Source organism: Triplophysa dalaica, chromosome 10, assembly GCF_015846415.1.
Source record: "Triplophysa dalaica isolate WHDGS20190420 chromosome 10, ASM1584641v1, whole genome shotgun sequence".
NCBI classification, from domain to species: domain Eukaryota; kingdom Metazoa; phylum Chordata; class Actinopteri; order Cypriniformes; family Nemacheilidae; genus Triplophysa; species Triplophysa dalaica.
This window is the reverse complement of record NC_079551.1, coordinates 16,340,618-16,360,756: the sequence shown is the minus strand read 5'-3', so window position 1 is coordinate 16,360,756 and position 20,139 is coordinate 16,340,618. Positions and strand designations below refer to the sequence as shown.

The 20,139-nt window shown below is 35.0% G+C and overlaps 1 protein-coding gene across 5 annotated transcripts in view; it reads right to left on the bottom strand.

The window, feature by feature from the left end:
- Positions 1 to 6,821: 6,821 nt before the first annotated feature.
- nek7 (NIMA-related kinase 7) overlaps positions 6,822 to 20,139 on the bottom strand; it is a 75,603-nt gene continuing 62,285 nt past the window's right edge. Inside the window, exons 1-11 of one of the 5 annotated variants that reach the window (XM_056759614.1) lie at positions 11,501 to 12,442; positions 11,132 to 11,230; positions 10,537 to 11,048; positions 10,370 to 10,387; positions 10,008 to 10,244; positions 9,282 to 9,461; positions 8,576 to 8,683; positions 8,330 to 8,461; positions 7,576 to 7,716; positions 7,300 to 7,467; positions 6,822 to 7,112 (exon numbers count right to left, since the gene is read on the bottom strand). In XM_056759614.1, the coding sequence (XP_056615592.1) occupies positions 7,078 to 7,112; positions 7,300 to 7,467; positions 7,576 to 7,716; positions 8,330 to 8,461; positions 8,576 to 8,683; positions 9,282 to 9,461; positions 10,008 to 10,227 (984 nt within the window). In that variant the 5' untranslated portion in view covers positions 10,228 to 10,244; positions 10,370 to 10,387; positions 10,537 to 11,048; positions 11,132 to 11,230; positions 11,501 to 12,442 and the 3' untranslated portion in view covers positions 6,822 to 7,077. Of the gene's footprint in view, positions 7,113 to 7,299; positions 7,468 to 7,575; positions 7,717 to 8,329; positions 8,462 to 8,575; positions 8,684 to 9,281; positions 9,462 to 10,007; positions 10,245 to 10,369; positions 10,388 to 10,536; positions 14,940 to 15,604; positions 15,700 to 20,139 lie in introns of those variants that run through there. The other 4 variants (XM_056759611.1, XM_056759613.1, XR_008907824.1 and 1 more) reach the window with 4 other exon arrangements.

Below are 20,139 nucleotides of genomic sequence, written 5' to 3'. Positions count from 1 at the left end.
TCTTTCTTTTTCTCGCTGACATAATGCTTAAAAACTGCTATAAACTACCTATAGCTCAATATTACTTTATTAATCTCGCTGTTAGTTTCCTACTGCTGTTAACACCTTCACCACCAAGCGGATGTAATGAGACCCTTTTTCGGGTTCAGTCATGTGACATCTGACAAATGTATACAGTATTTAAACACAGCATTTGTTCATATGCATGTGAGCACATTATAACACGCGTAATAGGGTAGTCTTGATCATTTTTCACAATTCATTTTTTAATCCATGTCAAGCTTTCAGAATGCATCCTGATTCATTAGTTTTTTATAACTTGGAAATGTTATCAATTATTCTAAAATCTGAATAAAATTTGAAAGAAAGGGTAAATAATGTGTTAAATGTAGCCTACAGACCTACAGTCACTTTAAAAATGTAAAGAACTCATCCATGTGAACTGAAATGAGAAATGGACTCGAGAGTGACATATTTTCATGTGAAGTTATACTTTAGATGTTTGGCTGCTAGACTACATCTCACTTTCCAAGGCCTCTGCGTGTAGGCAACGCTGCAAGATACCACTTCCTTGCTTGATCTTGTTCTCTCCTTTCTTTTTTTGGTTTCCCGCCTGTTTGAGGAAGTAACACGTAGAGAAAGAGTGAGTGAAAGAGAGAAATAAAGAGTCGTGAGATTAAAAACTCCCTTTGATCTGCATGAACATACACAGTAGATATTGTAACACGGTTAAAATCAACTTTTAATATCAAAAGCTCTTGGAATAACATTGAAAGTGTGTGGTGTTTACCATCACATCTAAATTCAAAAATATGGCCATGTGGAATCGTGAGAATTAAACGTAAATTACGACATTATGTGTAAATTCCTCTTTCTTAGAACTGGTTTATTTGTTTTTTTTGCCGGGACTTTTAACTATTTCTTTTACATTGTCATATCTTATCTAAGTGCGTGTGTAACACTGGCAAACCAAAGGAAAGTAATGTTGTTTTAATACCATACATGTAACCTTAGACATTATTTAAAATGAAACAGTAGGTGGTGGGTCGCCGGCATTAAACATGTCACCAACCACTTCCGTCAGCATCTTCACACAAGCGCACACACTAAACACCCTGCAGATCTGTACTAGTGAATGCACCATCAGACTCTGCCCACTTTAACACATTGTTTGGCGGATGACTAATTCTATAACTGTGGTAAGGAGTCATCTATCATTTAGCTTTTGTGAACATGCACATGTGCCTTCTGAAATGCTTGTGTAATTTATTAAACAATGCAATTGTGACACCTTGGAGCAGCATTATGTCAAAGAGATAGTTCACCCGATAATGACAATTCTGTCATCATTTACTCCTGTAATTTCAAACCTAAATGACTTTCTTTCTTCTGTAGAACACAAAAGAACAACGATACAGTTGTTCAGTGACCAACATTCTTCAAAATATCTTCTTTTGTGTTCTTCAGAAGAAAGAACATCTTCTGGACTTCTGTTTGTTCGCCACAAATTGCCTTACTTTCAGTCTGATCTCATGATAATTTGATTATACTTTACCAGGTGCCTGTTTCTTATGAATTGAAATGACGGAATTTAAAAACATACAAATGTTAGACAAATAAACACTGAAGACACCCCCCAAACCTTACTATCACTGGGATGGAAGTAGATCACTTTAACAAAAAGCGGGTTATTGCAACCCATCGTTGGGTCTTAAATTGACATACCCAGAAAATGTTTAAATCTGATCCAACATTGGGTTACAACATTCCAGCATTCGTGTTGAAACAACCCAGCATAGGTTCATTTGTAAACCCAACGGTTGATTTTGTCCATTTTTGACCCAATGCTGGGTTGAAATAGCCCAATAATTTTTTGAGTATAAAGCATCCAAATGAGATAAATATCATACCAATGAAGTTAAGAATTGCCATGAGATGTGGTTTCTTTATTTACTTATCTCTTCATGGGTTAAAGTCAACTTAGGTTAATGCGATTTCCAATCTGATACAACAGCTCATTTAAGTGCATACATCATTATTAAAAGCTACCCACAGTATTAAACAATGAACAATATTTTTTATGTATTTACTTAACAACTGAGTTTTGTAATTTGTACAGTATCATTTCAGATTGATATAAAACCAGCACCTCTGACCTCAAAAAAATGTACATTTATAACCATATTGTGTTTCACGGCTGTCTGGCACAGCTCCACAAGGTGGTGTACTGCTAGATTCCTGAAGCATCTCATGGCGCACGACCCCATGTGCTAACCAGGACTGAATCCCAATTCATGCACTGTCCACGACATACTGTATGTTGTGCGCATGAGAAAACAAAGGTGCCTTGATGGTGTGCTAGTGTACATCTTAACATGTTTTATTTTTAAAATGGGAAATGATTTACAAACTATTATGAAAAGATTAGAAAATAATAAACAGGTTGTTGAAGAGGGGGAGCTGAATGACATTGTGACATCATCATAAACAAACGCTGTTTCAAAGACAGGGCAAACCATTACATTTTGTACGCAAGATTACACACTTTCTTTGGAAAATGTGCGGCAATAAACAATTTGCAGAAGGACCACATGTTTACTTTACGTTGGGAGGTAAACACTTTTTTGTTTCGATTTCATGTAATAAAGTAATAAATGTTACTACGAATGCATTTAGTGCATAGCAAAATCAGCCAGTGCCTTGCCTATAAGATCTTCATTAGGCTAATAAACAATTGTACACTTGCCAGCTAGGTTGGGTCCTGTCAGTCTTAACACTCAGATGTGTTATTGAGCTTATAAAACCTCTATTTTTAAACTTCTGAGCATTTAAGTATCTCTCTGATAAGAGGCGTGGCCTAAGTGTGCTGCATCTGCAGTATGAATGGGAGGTGCGGGCTTGAAAAGCGATGCACCACAAATTTATGCAAAACCAAACCCTGCACTCTGGTTCTGTAAAACACAGATGAAATGTTTATTTTGAATTGAAACGCCGTTCAAAACGTTGTATTTGAACGTACATCCATTTCTATGTATAATCTGAAAGTCTTTCAGCTGAACCATATATAGCAAAAAGATGATATTATAAAATATATTTTTGCCCTCATAAAATCATTTGATTCACAGTTTAGCATATGAATCACATCTTATAGATTGCTTTAAAATTATATTGGCTATAATTATATAGATCTGCATTTCCAACGTTTTCTACGTTTTTTTTATGTGAAACAAAATGTGTAAGACTCAAAAGACAGCTGTAAGCAACACAGGTGCCTTTGGTACAGTATGAGGTCATGTGAAGAATGGAGGTCACGTCTGCGAGAGGTAAAACGTTCAGAACACACATTCCCTGAACACCACAAACCAGAAAAGCGTACACGACAATGTCAACTTCGTGGTACACAAACATACAAAGGCAAAATCTCAAAAGCAAACGTTCACTTTATAATAAGAATTATATTTGCTTGCAGCAGCCATTACAATAATCTGTGGATTTTACATTCGACACATTAAAAAAAAACAAGAAGCAAGAAATTTGCAGAAGCAGTCTTCGGTACAGAGGGTTGAGGAAATAGATGTGAGTGAGATATAAGACGTGTGAAGTTTCTTTAGCTTTTTAGGCCAGTTTCTAGGTTATAAATGTTCTACACAAAGAGTTTTTTTTTAAAGCTATGAGGTAGTGCTCATGTCTAGCTACTGTTTACTAGAGCAAGGGCAGTGATGTTGGACAGAACGTGTAGTTTCACTTCCTTTCAAGACTTATTTAGTAAGAACAAAAGTTCCTGCATGTGCATGATTGATTTTAATATTAGATATAGACAGTCTATAAATGTTACAGTGTTTCAAATATGGCGATCCGACAGCAAGAGGATGGCACGATATACAGCTGTGTAAATCAAAAATTTTGTGATTGGATAACTCAAAAGATGTGACCACATATGATAATACACATACTGAAGTATTTTGTACTTCTCACAAGGATTACATCTATTTAACTACAACATCAAGCATTACACTGAAAATGTCACATGTAGTGAGATTAAAATATGGACAGTGATGTGGATGTTCAAATGTTAAAAAGTTTTAACCTCTACCAGTGGGTGGCAGTGTTCATCCATTAACAGTTCTATAGACTTACTGAAGCTAAGAGGGACCTGTGATTTTACACATCTGCATGAACCTTTGACCCCCTTTGACATTTTCCCCAGTGCCATAGCTAAAACTATGTTAAATACATATTTTGGTGAACTAACTGTTAAATATTTATGGTGGACAGGATGGGTTTTGTTTGAATAAATATGAGGTTTAATGTCTCAGTGTAGTGCAGTTAGATTGTACCGCCAACATATAAACACCTGAATCCAAAATCAAAATGTACATACTGTATGTTAGGGACAAAGTGGGGCCAGTTGAATGAATGCACATTAACAATAACAAATAAGAGTTGATGGGTTTTTTCAAAGTTGAAATTAAATTCCATAGCTGAAGATTATAACCTGCATGAGACCTGTTTAACATCCTTCTTTAGTAAAGAAAAAAGATCCTGGCCACTGTATTCGATGCAGTGAAAATGGCCACAGGGGTCCTTATGGGCTACTGATATCTAAACTGATTAAAAAAGCACAATACAAAACTTGAACAACAGTTCGCTTTCTGGCATTTTTTCTGAAGCTTTAGGTTAACTTAAAAACAATATAAAATGGACAAAACAGAGGAAAGTTTGAATTATGAGAAGCTGCTTTGTTGTAAGCACAGCATTGTTTAAAGTTGGACTGAACATTATTGACTGAACAACTGGGTTGCCATACAGCTTTGGACTAAAGGGGTAAAAAAACTCATATTTAAATGGTTAACTACTGTAAATGGGAAAAGTAAAATTGCTCATGCTAATTTTATTGTGTACAATAGTGCAACATAGTGCACAATAGTGCATACATGTTCATAGAAAGTTCACACTTTCAAACAAACATTAAATATTTAGAACACAAATTAGAATACACTTTAAAAAACTGTTATTTTACAGAATTTAACAGTTATATTTTGCAAATTTGCAAGAAATTATTTAAGTAGAAAATTATTAGAGTTAATTTTAAATAGAAAATTTTATTTTACGGTATTCGTCTGACGCACAAGCTGCCAGAATTCTTTCTCATTTTACTGGATTAATGTATTATTACAGTCAAATATCGAACAAAACGGTAGAATAACAGAAAAAAAAATATTTTATGTAGAAAAACTGTTATTTTATGATATTTTTACATATTTACTATGTAAAGAATTATCGAATCATTATACACGCAAGTGTAGAAAACGTCCAAAAAAAAAAAATGTGCCTTGTCGTCACATCCCAAATAGGTAAGAGCAGAAAGCAAGCTGTCAGACAGTCTTTGTCCATTTCAGGTGTGTTTTAGGCACAAATTGGATTTAAATATCACTGTCAAGGCACATGCAGAGAGTTCTCTATAACCAGTAAATATATAAGCAATGCAGTTTCATATTCTGGTTAATCCCTTATACAAATAAATGTACTTTATAATTTCTCTGTTGAAGCAATCCTGTGTAAACTTGAGAGTTTCCTATTAGATAGCGGTTTCATTTCTCTACAGAAGAAAAAAATGAAACGCTTACCGTCAGGGTGTGTTCATTGTGTTCCAGTAGAGATTATGTAGAGACGGGTGTTACTGCGATCGCTGATGTTACTGGTGTTGACCTTGGCTTTAATTTTGCAATCATAAATGGTGAATGGTTCAAAGAGGTCAACAGTGCAATTTGTGCTATTTCTCTTGTTTTATGTACACCGTGTCCCTTGATAAAACACCTTTATAGATATGATACACATACCCTATAACAGTATGAAAAACGGCAGAGAAATATACTAAAAAAATTGCAACACTTGATGCATTTCACAATGCTGAATAGGCTAAAATATAGAAGAGATAATTCCTAATTAATGTTTCTAATTACATACTCATTGTTTGAAAATAACGCTGAATATAAAATAAAACTTTTTCAATAAGACTGTAGTTGAAATGTAGATCACATTAAACCAGTATTTGATTATTATTATTTAGGGGCGTAACGGTACACGTATTCGTACCGTATCGTTATGAGCTATCGAGGGGAAATGCCCTACTCCCTTTGAAGGGCAGAGCCCTCGGAGTTTAGACTTTGTAGTGAACAAGGCATTTGTGTGCCATTATGTAGACTTTTGGAATGCACTTGGCAAAGTAAGCGACGTAATTTCCTGTATTTTGTCCGTAAATAACACAAAATGTTTAAACACTGAGATATACTGTTTAAATTTTGACTAGTGAAACTGGTGAAACTTCGTTTATATGAAGGACCATTAGCTTTTGGTGTGTACCTGGGTGAGGGACCTGTTACACAGTGCCAAATAAAACCACATCAATTTAATGCAAAAAATAAAAAATATAGACAACTGGCTTTGAAAATGACTCAGGCCCTCGTGCAGCGCCCTGCACACCCTGTACAGTGGTGTGAAAAAGTTTTTTTTGCATATTTGTCATGCTTAAATAATCCCATTCGTCAAACAATTTTTAATAATACACAAAGAAATCCAGAGTAAATCCAAATTGCAGTTTTAATTGATGGTTTTATTTATTAGGGGAAAAAACAATCCAAACATTTCTGACCCTCTTGGCGGCAACAACTGCTATCGAGGGAATATAATATTTACTCAACAAATATTTGTTGTGCTCATTTTAGCACACGATAGCCTCATTCACTTTCATTATATCGAGGACTAGCTGGAATATTTAAAAACTACTAATACTGTAAAAACTTGACATGGTAAAAAGGAAATTGAAATAGCTCATTTTATTGTGTACAATAATGCAAAAATGGACATAGACAATTCAAACCTTTAGACAGTGATTTTTTTGTAAAGAACAGCAAATAAGAAAGACTTCTAAAAAAGCAATACGCAGAATTTAAACTTAATGTGTATCTTAAATGTTTACAGGTTAAATGTTCAACGTGTAAATGTGTAAATAAACCATCAAAAAAAAGATAAAAGTTGCCTTTCATTCAACACCCAAGCGATGGTCTGATGTCATATTCAGGTGGACTTTAAGCAGATGAATACAGGTGTCACTGGTAAGGCACATGTAAAGTGTTCTTCAGTAATGGTTAACACATGAGGAATTCATTTTTAATCTCATTTGCAAAGGATATACCTTATGATTCATTTATAATGTCGCCATTGTGCAAACATGACACTTTGGTGCCTAAATGTTTTAAAAAGGTTAGATTTTAGAAGAAAAAAATATAAAACACTCACCGGAAGGATTAGTTTGTATCTTTCCAGTAGAGAGTATGTAGTGACCGGTGTCACTTTGGTCGCTGGTGTTGATTTTGGCTCTAATCTCACATGTATATTTAGTATTTGGTATCAAATTGTCAAAACTGCAGTCTATGCCACTGTTCTTGTTTTGTACACAGCCTTTCCCTTGAATAAAAAAAAATTATAGCACATACATCTTCTTCTAATAACAGAGTTAAAGTCAGCACAGTATTTATACAGCTGAGGTCAAATTACAGGAGAGATGAAACTTACGATGGTCATGTCTACCAGTGCATCTGGCTTCATATTTGTACAGTTCAATCCCTGGACAGTTCTTATTCAGGGATTTCCATGACATGACAAAGGAACTACTGTCAATTTGCTGAAATAGGGCGTCTGTATTCTTTTGCCAATCTATAAGAGAGAAAGTACAACCACACTGAATAAAACTGTCAGTCATTCAACATTTCTATCATTAAACAGTTGTCAAATATTGAATGTTTAGCAACTCTTTCACCTTGAAACGTCCTGCTAAAGACCTGAACCGTAACTCCCCACTTCTTCCAATTTGTTGGCCACATCATTTATATTTACATAGAGGAGCGTTTATATTTGAGGCAAATATTGTATTTTATTACACACCGCGTAAAATGGCGAATAAGGCGTAAGAAAATGGATGTGTGGCGTGAGAGCGTGAGAATAGAGTGAAATGGCGCGACTTTTTAAAAGCCCATTTAAAGTGATAGTTTACCCAAAACTGAATTTTCTGTCCTTGTTTACCCATCTTCTTGTCATTTTAAACCTGAATGACTTTCTTTCTTCCGGTTTTGGGTGAACTGTAACTTTAAGGTGTAAATATTGGTTTTATATTTTCTTGAATCATCCAAACATTTGTGAATATACTTTCACTGTATCTAAATAGAGCTGATTTTAACAAAGAGTAAATAATACAATTCTAATATTTGCAGATGTGTTGGAGAGAAATTAGGGAGGTAAGTTGGAAGCTGCATTTTTCTTAGCAACTTACCACATGTTATGTTAACTTGAATCTCTTCACTCTTGGTGGTATTTTTCTCAAAAGGATATTCTCCGGTGCATTTATACGTTTTGTTGGGTAAAAATGACACATTCTCATTTAAAGCAAAAGTACGACTCCAAGCTGAGAAAAAAACATCCATCATGTGCTTAGTCATCAAGGTAAATATGTGTGTAAAGTACAACAGAATATCTATGAACCATTTAAAGTGTCACAACAAACCCTTCTGGTACTCACATCCTCCGGTGCATTTGACTTGCATATGTGTGTCATTGCAGTGCTGTGGTTTATTACTCCACATAAACTGAGTGGGGATTGTTTTATTATAGATTATTTTAGGTTTGTCTGAAACAAAGTTGATCAAGTTGATTAAAATACAGGAGAAATTGCCTAAATCAGCTCATACACAAAAAACTGAGACAACATCATGATTGACAAAGACCCTGGAAACATGGACTGAAACATCAAGTTTAATAGAATTGACCAGGATAAAAACACTTGAATTCCTAGAATGCAACTGCATTTAGAAAATTCCCCTTCCTGTTATTCCAATTTAACATCCTGTAGGATGTACCAGTTAAATTTAAACTTTAGCTCATAAATTAAAGACTATATTATTCACAAATTCCACTATACTGTATAATGGCAAATAAATATCAGCAGTGGGGAACATCTCTACATTGTCTGTACTGTCTTGTCCCACACTTACAAAGCTGCTGTAAATGTTCCTCAAACTTTGTTTTGTGTTACTTTGAATGACAAGGATGTGCAGAATAGTGAGAAACTAGCATCAACGTAAAAGAAAGTGAAAACCACACCTAGACCAAATACTATATACTTAACAATACTGTATACTTGAGTATGTTCTGTGTATTATATGCATCTCTGTGATTGATCAGAAGTCAAATTGAAGTTAAATCTGTTTATTTTATTAAATACCAACCTGGGGGCAACATGGCCATTATTGTGTAGTTACATGTGTCAAGGGTTACGTTTAAAGGCAGAGTTTTGCATGCGGTTTCATGTTTTATTTCAACACATTTTCTCAAATTCCACTTTCCATCTTTGTAACAGACCACTGTATCATTCAGGTATTTCACAGAATGAGAGACACTTTTCTCATCTATAGAAGAGAATGAGAGACACTTTTCTCATCTATAGAAGAGAATGAGAGACAACAAATACAGAACATAATGCAACACATTACAATAATTATAGTATACAAAACACACAAGTTGACAAATGTCTCGAGTTATCCTGAATTAACCTAATTCTCAATAACAGTTCACAATAAGGTTCAGGATTCATTTGTGAAAAAACATTTTTTCATGATTCTTCATAAAACATTACTAATATTTATTTAAATGTAATTTATTTCAAGATTAATAAATGCATAAAAGCACTTGCATTAACAAATTTCAACAAATCGGACCTTATTGTAAAGTGCCACAATTCTTCCATCTGCACCATGTGATCTGGCTGTTAAATCAACTTTAATATCAATAAAAACGTATAAAGCTTAAGTTATATATGCAACGCAAGAAATTAAATGAATGTCAGGCTGTGCAGAAGAAAGTTTAGTTATATTATGATCTGGTTTAAGAAGGTGACAATAATAAAACTTTCATTCATCCACCTCTTGCAAAAAAAGACAAATTAAATCACTTACCAGTATGAGTGTTAAAAGTGACATTTCTGGGGTCTGAACAGTTCTTTACTTCAACTGTGTATTCGGTGCATGGTTTTAACTGATGAAATGGTATTGTGACGATTCCCTTTACATCTTCTTTTATTGTGGTCACATTCTTTGTAGTTTCTCTTATCGTGACAGTGTATGTTGCATTATCAGAGCCATTGAAAATCTCCACCTCTGCACCATATTTAGCCATCGCAGCAGTGAAATTGCCTGTATTGCAAAAATAATGGTCAAGTTATATAAACATGCTTCTCGCCAAGCTTTCTTTAAACTCATGTTCGGTTCATCACTATTAGCTGACTTAAATAAAACAGATGAAATATAAGGATACTCACATTTGGGTTCTGCAGGGCCTGAGGAAAGCAGAAGTTTACAAATTAATCCCAAGTCATGTGATTTTGATAAAAGAGATCATTTGATAAAGAATGGTGAATATGTAGCGTATTCAGACTCGAGGCTGAGATGTTACCCATGCCAGTGTGTTTGTTGAATGCGTGTATACCTGTGCTGGGGGTGATGGTGGTGGATGAGGGTAAGACTGTGCTGGAGTTGCTGGAGGTGGTGTTTGCAAGTGAGGTGGTTTTATTCTCTGCACCATGTGTAGGTGATAGTTGACAACAGAAATGATTAAATGGACGTCTACTTTACTGTATGCATTGCATTTACTGCAAAGTGTGTTATTACATTACATACGGTCTGATGCAATTATTATTATAAAACAAAAATAACAACAAACAAACAAAAATGAAAAAGTGTGTTTGATCATATTGCCTTTTCAGTAGAAAGTTGTTACCTGCAAACCTAATGTTAAAGTTGACGTTATAGCTAACTAGAGAATTTTCTTCTTTCCTGCCCATTATATCATTTCTTGTTTCTGTATCATCTGATACATCTTAGTTTTTCAATATCTTTTGTGTCTTAAAATTACACAGTACAACAACCCTATTCCCCACCTACCTTTCTCTTCTGGTTGTGAGGTTGGTGGGGAAGTGCGTGCGGGTAAGGGGCCTGTTACTACAGTAAAGACACCTAAGGATCATCTGATACTGTAAAATCATTTTATATACAGTAATACTCAAATACACAGACACTGTTACCTTCAGTAGATGTGTGGTCATGTTGAAGTGAGGGGGTGAGTGAGGGTGAGGATGTTTGGATTGTCTGATTCGGCTTAATATTTTCAGAACTGCTTCCTACTGATAAATTAATAAATGTTAAAGAACATTTTGTGTTTTTAAAAGATCAGATTTTCACATTTCACCAAAAACATTGAACTGAATATTGTTTTATCACGATGTCATCTTCTTCATCATTCTTATGAACACCAAGATACCAAGATAGGGTACCAAAGTGACACTAATGTAGATGTTTACATCAGGAATCAAACACTTCACTTAACACTAAAATGTACACCAGTAGCTTAACCTGATGAAAGAAGAACCGTAGTTCATAGAAAGTAACATTACATTTATCTTCTGTTTGTGAGGTCAGAGATGGAGTGTGTGCGGGTGAGGGGCTTGTTACTACGGTAAAAGATACCTGATGATCATCTGATATTGTGTAACATTTTATATAATACTCAAACACACAGACACTGTTACCTTCAGTAGATGTGTGGTCATGTTGAAGTGAGGGGGTGAGTGAGGGTGAGGATGTTTGGATTGTCTGATACGACTTAATACTTTCAGAACTGCTTCCTACTGATAAAATAATAAATGTTAGAGAACATTTTGTGTTTTTAAAAGATCAGATTTTCACATTTCACGAAAAACATTGAACTGAATATTGTTTTATCACGATGTCATCTTCTTCATCATTCTTATGAACACCAAGATACACTCTAAAAAATGCTGGGTTATTTGTTTAACCCAACAGCTGGGTTGAGCCTGTTGGGTCATTTTGTTGGGTTATTTTCTTAGTGTTGGGTCATTTTTTGAGTAACCCAAACGCTGGGTTAGCAGTCGGGTCCAATTGAGTGACAGTTGAGAGAGTAAACCCCTCCCACTCCTCTACGCATCAGACAAACTTTACCTTCGCGGGCATTTTGATGCACCTCATCTCGAAAAGTTGTTATTCGGAGAAGAAAAGGTATGTTTACAAGTTTTTAATGTATAAAACTATTACTGTACAAAAAAAAGTCAAAAGTATGCAAAATTCGGCTGTTCGCATTAGGTTTGAAAGTAACGTTACAATCTAGCTTCGTTAGCTTTGTATAGCTGGTCTGTAACGTTATGCCCACGTTGTTCTAATTTACAGCTTTTTAATCATTTAAACTTCATTTTTGGTGAACATTTCCCTTTGAAATTTCTGACTCGTGTGAGTCATTTAGTTCAGTAACTTACGCATCTTGATATTAGTTTAAGGTTGACACGAGAGAGCGTCGTGTAAAAAGCAAACGTCCAGCAATTTTTTTATTTTAAATACCGCTAATGTTCGGTGAGGGAACTTATTTTAAATAGTCTTTTAGACGAGAATGTAGTTGTTAAGAACACAAATACGTGATTTATATATAAACATAACGCCTCTTTGAGATTTTGTTAAGACGCTGTCGGAGGTGTGAGCTTCAGGCTGTCGTGGCTCCGCTGAGAGCAGCTCTATCTCGGCCATTGCCTCGGGAGTAGCCGCTCTTATAACGTTAGTTGTTAACCGTGAGATATAATTTATTTTGGGTATATGAGACGAACAATTGTTGCTCTTTTTAGACTTCTACTTATTCCCGAGTGTGTCGAATTAGTTAAGAGTTGTGTTAACGTTTATAATATTATTTTTTAAGACTGTATTTCACTTTCTGTACTAGATCCCACTCTTCTTTTTCCCCCCACTGACAGCGTGCAGAATAACAGCTAATATTAATGGATCATTCTATTCAAGAGAAAGTCAACTGGAACGTGGATGTTTTCATAACAGGCTTAAAGGTAAACATTATTTAGGTAAAATGTTAATGTACTTCTTTATATGTTTATTATAATCCATTGTGCTCTGGGTAGGCCAGATTCCTTACATTCTTCTCTTGTCTCTTTTTCTCTTTATAGATGAACAAATTGATAAAGAAACCCTCCTGCTGAACATCCACTTCCAAAAGTGCACGCCACACTGTTGTCTACAACTCTCAGGAAAAGAATCCTCTTTATTAAGACTGCTCCGTGGATATGTCAGGTTAAGCAGTGCTGAAACCGAAAGAACTAACGCTCTTTAAAATGTTTTGTGAGTTTATATGAAGAGGAAAGTTACGGTGTCCCTTTTCACATCCATAACGCTTGTTTATTTCTTTTTTTATAGAAAACTTGTGCATAGACTGATATTTTATCATATAAATGCGGTTCTATCAACAAGGGTTTAGTAAAATACTTTTTATAGTGTTTTTATGTCGCATCCATAACGCTGGAATTGCCCTAAAGCATTTTAATCGTGCCACTTTGTTAACTGTATATGAATTTTTGAAGTGTTAAGTTGTCTAACTATTTATATTTACTTGTGCCACTTTAATAACCTTGTTAAATGTATATGTTAAAATCTAAACTAATGTAATTTATTGAAGTTAATTTTCCTTAAATATGTATAAACATACATTTCATCAAAGTGTTTTATATGCCATTTTATTGTTCATTGAGCATAACATATTGCATGTTTTTATGAATTCCCTTTGTCTTGCATTTTGATCCTTAATAAAACTTTTGATTCTTACTGATGCCTCGAGTATTTCTCTGTGATTTTGTTATTATTATTTTTAAACATTTCGGGTTTGTTTTAAACCAGCAATGTAATTTTTAAGCAAAAGTTGATTTAAATAAAACAACCCAGCATGTTGGGTCAAAGATATAGCCCAACTGGCTGGGTTAAAATAACCCAACGCTGGGTTTGTCCATATTTGACCCAACGTTGGGTTACCAAAATAACCCAAATTGGGTTGTTTTAACCCAGCCTTTTTTTAGAGTGTACCAAGATAGAGTACCAAAGTGACACTAATGTAGATGTTTACATCAGGAATCAAACCGTCAGTAGCTTAAACCTGATGAAAGAAGAACCGTAGTTCATAGAAAGTAACATTACCTTTATCTTCTGTTTGTGAGATCAGAGATGGAGTGTGTGCGGGTGAGGGGCTTGTTACTACGGTAAAAGATACCTGATGATCATCTGATATTGTGTAACATTTTATATAATACTCAAACACACACATGACGTTACCTTCAGTATCTGTGTTGTTATGTTGATGTAAGGGGGTGAGTGAGTGTGAGGATGTTTGGATTGTCTGACTCTGAACTGTTTCTGTAGTTTCAGTATTGCTACCTACAGGTAAACAATAACGGCTATGCGATGAAATGAACATTTTCTCTTTTTATAGAGCACAGTCTTGAGCATTCATTTGTGTTAATAATATGTATATCAAATTTGCTTTAGTACACAGAAATGACAGGAAAAGCACATAAATTGCACCATGAAGGACAGGGACATGCGTTAAATAAAGCCGCAAATGGCAGTACAGCGACGAGCCAAACATTAGTAAATCGCATTGCGTGACTTACAGTAAATACTCCTACAAATGAAAATGCGATAAAGCCAGTCGTAAAAACAGCCTTTTCAGCGCTAATTGTCACTGCATGTCTTTAGTACAAACAGACAGTAGTTTGTGCCAAAAAAGGAAAGTACAGAAGTGTTAAGTAAACCTGGCCGAATGTCTTTTAGAACTGTAGTTCATAGAAAAGAACATAACATTTGTTGTTATGTTAATAACAACCAGTTGTCTATAATCACAGATACAGATTTATGTTGGTTAATTATTTACTTAATTAATATTTAACACTGTTATCTTTCTGTTGAATTATGTATTATCACATACAGTACATTACAGTAAATAAAAGGATGACAAGCAGAAGCTATAAAGAGACATACCAGAGTAACCATCACCTGTGAAAAGAACAATTAATTTATTCATTTTTTACAAAGTAATTATACTACAATAAGCAAGAAAATGTGAAGTTATTTCTGTGAATTAACTGGAAAATAAGCTGTTAGCAGTGTTATTCATTTATTAAAGTTTATATCAAACCCTTTCATTGAAAACAATTTAACATTGTTATAACTAAGCTGTTCATCATATAATGGCAAACGTCCATATTGTAGTGTAATTAAGAGCAGTGGCGGGTCTTTTAAACAGAGTTATATGTTTCATAATCAGCCCATATCATTTCATTTATTTAGCAAATGGTTGCCCCATTAATCTTCATATTATTACATTTCAATTTCAGAGTTTCATGACATTTCTCATTGATAACACAGTCTGAATCGACAAAGAACCCTCCGAGACGGGCATTAAACTGTGAGGCGCTGCGTTTCAAGGCTGTCTGGCATATCATTTTATTCTTTATTTTTACAGCCTATTTATATTAAAATATGATCAAAATAGAGAGAACTTTATCCATCAAAAGTTCATAGGGCTACAACCGACTGTGGTTTAACATCACGCTGCATTTCAATGCATAAAAAAAGTATTTTACTATTTTCAAATATAATTTAATCATAAACCAAACACTATAAAAACGCTAGTCAAAATGCAAAAAAGATGTACTTACACAGAGCCATGCATAGGAGAAAAATCAAGGGTCCTTGACCGAAAAATCTCGCCATATCCAAGGGTTGAAATGGGTCTTCTAAAACACTGTGTGTCCTGTTTGAAAAACACACACAGATCGGAATTAACCCAAAAAATTATTGGTCCTCTTCTCATTATTATTAATCTTACGTCGTCTGATAAGTCGCTCCAGTAGTTGATATATTTCCGCCTAATAAAACCTTCGATTTGGTGAAGCCTCATCTCTACTCTGCCCTTTTGTACCATTTTTGACAGGAAGCTGCATTATCATCTATGCCACACGTCGTTTGCAAATGAAAAACCAACCTGTTTGTGGTAATAAAAATGTATTTAGTTGCAACTTGAAGTAAACAGTACTTAAACACACAAGTGTGTGAAATATGGGTTCAAGTATACTTCAAGTGGTACCTAAATACATTTGTTACTACAGAGATAGTAAGTAAAAGCACATTTTAGTTCATGTTCATGTCGTTTTAAAATAGTTTTACAGTTAAGAACACTTCTTAAGATTATCTTAAAAGTACTAAAGCATGATTTTTTGTTTATTAAGCACACAAATAGCACACGGAAATAAAGCAATTAAAGAACATAATGAATGTGTACTTTTTTCAGTCCGGAGTGAATAATGAACATGAATAGAAATAAGTGTGGTGTGTAGCTCCTTCCTGAAAAGAAACGGATGTTTAAGATAAAACAGTAGAGGGTATATCTGGCATTAACGACACAACCACTTCTGTAAAAGTCTTCAAACCAGTGCAATCACTCTAGAACACTTTTGCAGGGGAAGCACAATACAACGCATTGTGTGTCTACTAAAATACTTATAAAAAGAATTGTGTCAAACAATGAAACATATTACTATATAACATTTAAAGGTCCAGTGTATGAACTATTGCTAGTGTGAGGTTTCAAAAAAAACCAGCTCACTCTACTATGGTGGATGAAACAAGTCAAATTTTCATTTCTTTCATTTCTCTGTGAAGCAGTTGTCGAAGGGGATCCGCAATGCATGTAGATAAACAGCTTATTCATAAAAACAACGCTCCATCACGTAAGGTCTTTATACACCTCTGATCACATAATTATGTATATTATATTTCATTTCTGTTCAAAGATCCTCCATAAAATGACACATAGGACCTTTAAGCCCCTGGATTGTATGTTTGCATAGTCAGCTGACACCTTCTATCAACAGCATGCTAGCAGATAAATAACACATTGCATTGAATACGTCTCATAATTTTCATTCTTGTTTATCTTTGACCTTTCATCCTACATTACCAGCTACAGTATCGAGGGACCATTTCAGATTGATATAAAACCAGCACCTCTGACCTCAAAGAAATGTGTTCCCTACACATTCATATTTGTTGTGTTTCACGGCTGTCTGGCACAGCTCCACAAGGTGGTGTACTGCTAGATTACTGAAGCATCTCAAGGGGCAAGACACCATGTGCTAACCAAGACTGTAAAAATTCAGTTTTTTTGGGGTCAGGGGCAAACCCAACCGCTGAGTTTAGGTGACAGGTCGCCCACAAATGATTATTCTGCCACCACTTACTCACCCTCTTGTTATTTCAGACCTGTATGACTTTCTGTCTTCTGCAGAACACAGAAAAAAAAAATTGTAACCAAAAAATAATGGTACCCTTTAACTTCTATTGTATGGACAAAAAAACAATGCAAGTCAATGGGTACCTGCCGGGGTTCAGTTACAAACGTTCTTCAAAATATCTTTTGATATCTTCTTCTGTGTTCTGCAGAAGAAAGAAAGTCATACAGGTTTGAAAAGACATGAGATTGAGTGATTTTTGGGTGAACTGTCACTTTAAGTCTCGCACCTTTACTAGAACAAGAGCAGTGATGTTGGACAGAACGTATTGTTTCACTTCATATAAGACATGTTTTGTAAAAACAAAGTGTCATGCATGTGCAAGTTGATTTTAGTTTTATATACAGAGTCTATACATAGCTAAGTCATGGTGCATTAAGTACAAGCGGTTGTACTTAACCGTATAAAACTATACCTACAGTTGCAGTAAAATCCATTACAGGTGATCTGATGACAAACGGACAGCACTAAATACAGGTGGACACGAAAGGTTTTGTGATTGGATTATTTAGAACATGTGACCACTTCGCCCAGATTCGACTTGTATAGAAAGACCATCTACTTACTGAACAGATGAAACCGACCATATGAAGCACACATACGATAATCTATAATAATCCCTTTTTAATGTAAAAATTGATGTGTAAATCGAAATGATGATCTCACCTCAACACAAGGAAAGCATCTCCTGAAATTAAATTTCATACATGTAGGCAAGGCCTAGAATCTATGTTCCAACCTCCACCACTGGATGGCAGTGTTCATCCATGACCATTTCAACAAACTAACTCAGCACATCTGCATGAACCATCAACCCTTTGACCATTAAAAGAGGCTTCTGTTTATTAGTACAGCATAAATATCAATGTAACTACTGTATTAGATTACTCTATTTTTTCATCCCATAGGTTACAACATGGCGGTGCGGTTTTATTTTGATTGACAGATTTGTAATAAGAGCATACAGTGGTGGCATCTTAACTGGAACAACCCAAATCCTGTCCCATGATGCACCACAGGACAGAGGAGCCGTTTATGATTTTGTCCTGTTCGTGTTAGTCATCACAGAGAATAGCACATTCAATTTGAACACCTTTCCTGTCCTCTGATTGGCCTCTTCATTTTCGTTGTTTTTTTTAATTACGTGCTAAACACCAGGAGACCAAATATATTCACTGTTGATAGGAGGTGGAAACAACATCTGGGAGTGTATTTATCTTTCATAAATGAAGGAAGTTGAATTTAATTGTCAGTTTAGAGGATTTTATTTGAAATGGTGAAACAAGGGTTGTATCTTTCAATTAATGGCTATAATAGTACAACAAATATAACATATATCCAAGTCCACACTGGAGCAAGTTGTTTTCTTCCGTGAGCGTCTTGGGTAACCACAAATGATTGACTGGTCATGCTAGTACCGTATGTGAAGGTTTGAGAGAAAGGTTTCAAGGTCTTGTCTTAATAACATGTTTTAATAAAACCCTACAAAAATGGCAAGAACGTGCCATTTTAAAATAAACATATAATATTAGCCTAAATATAATGCAAAATGTATGAAACTTGCAGCATTTTCCAAACTTAAATTTGTTAAATTAAAACATGAAATACTAATTTTACTACTTCTTTTGCCAATGTAATCACAGCAGAAACTTTAAGTTATTTGTGAAGTTGACCGTACAGCTCTGTATTAAATCTAAACCTTTTTTAAACAATTTTCACAAAATTCATCTTTGAACGTGCAAAACATGTATATGCTTCTTTCTTCTGTGGAATGCAATAGAAGATATTTTGAGAAATGTCTTGGTGGTTTTGTGTTCATACAACGGATGTCAATACAGGGGTCAATGCTGTTTGGTTACCATCGTTCTTCAAAATATCTTCTTTTGTGGTTCGGAACGACATTAGGCTAAACAAAAGACAACAAATGTTCATTTTTGGGAGACCTTTCTCTTTAAGAATGATCCAAAACTGGCCTCTTTGCGATTGCTTTTTATTCACATATTTCCTATTCTGTTACCCTTGAGTGAGAATCTGATCGGCGCACACCTTTAAGCTCTGTATATTTCTAACACGGAGATGGACTTTCAAAGGAGGTTGCCATGGCGCGGTTGAGGGCTAAGAAATGTCCAATCATCATCGAGTTTTGCACCACATCGCTCAGCACCGAATTAACACAGTGCAAAGAGCCAGGTAACAAGCACCACAGAGATGAATAGAAGATAGCTGACCATCTGAACACGGAAACCAAGAGGACCCTCTGGACTAAACAACAACTACAGTCATTAAAATTCCAGATCAAAGGATACATTCATGCCAACTAATGGCAATCAAGATGCTCCGCTACACCACAGCAAAGAAACCTCAACTTATAGTTCTTCATAAAAGGACAAAAGACGTAAAGAATGATTGAATGAGAAAGAAAGAAAGAGAAAATGAAGACTATGCCACAAGGAATTCCAAACATATTGAATGCACTTTGATCTATACATCTATTTTAAAATGGATACATAGCTTTTGTTGTCTCTTGAGCTGTGCTGTATTATTCCTTAACAAACAGCAGGTATGGTACTGGACTCTCTGGAGATGTTTACCTGCTATACGGGATCTTCTGACAAGGCAGCTCTACCTATTCAATTTGTAAATGCAGAATCTGTCAGTCAAAACGTAATGTTCATTTTTACCAATCCGTTATTTGGGTTTAGCGAGTGAACATTAACTTCGAAACAGAAAGGTGTCAGTTAGGAATATGCATAGGAAACAGATCACAACGGGGATATATTAAAGAGTACATAACATGAGAAAATACATTTCATGCAGTGTGTAATGTTGCCGTGTTTGAATGTAAGGAGTCTGCCAAATTGTAAATCCGAAGGTGAATGAATAGCAAAGTTATTGGCTTGGAA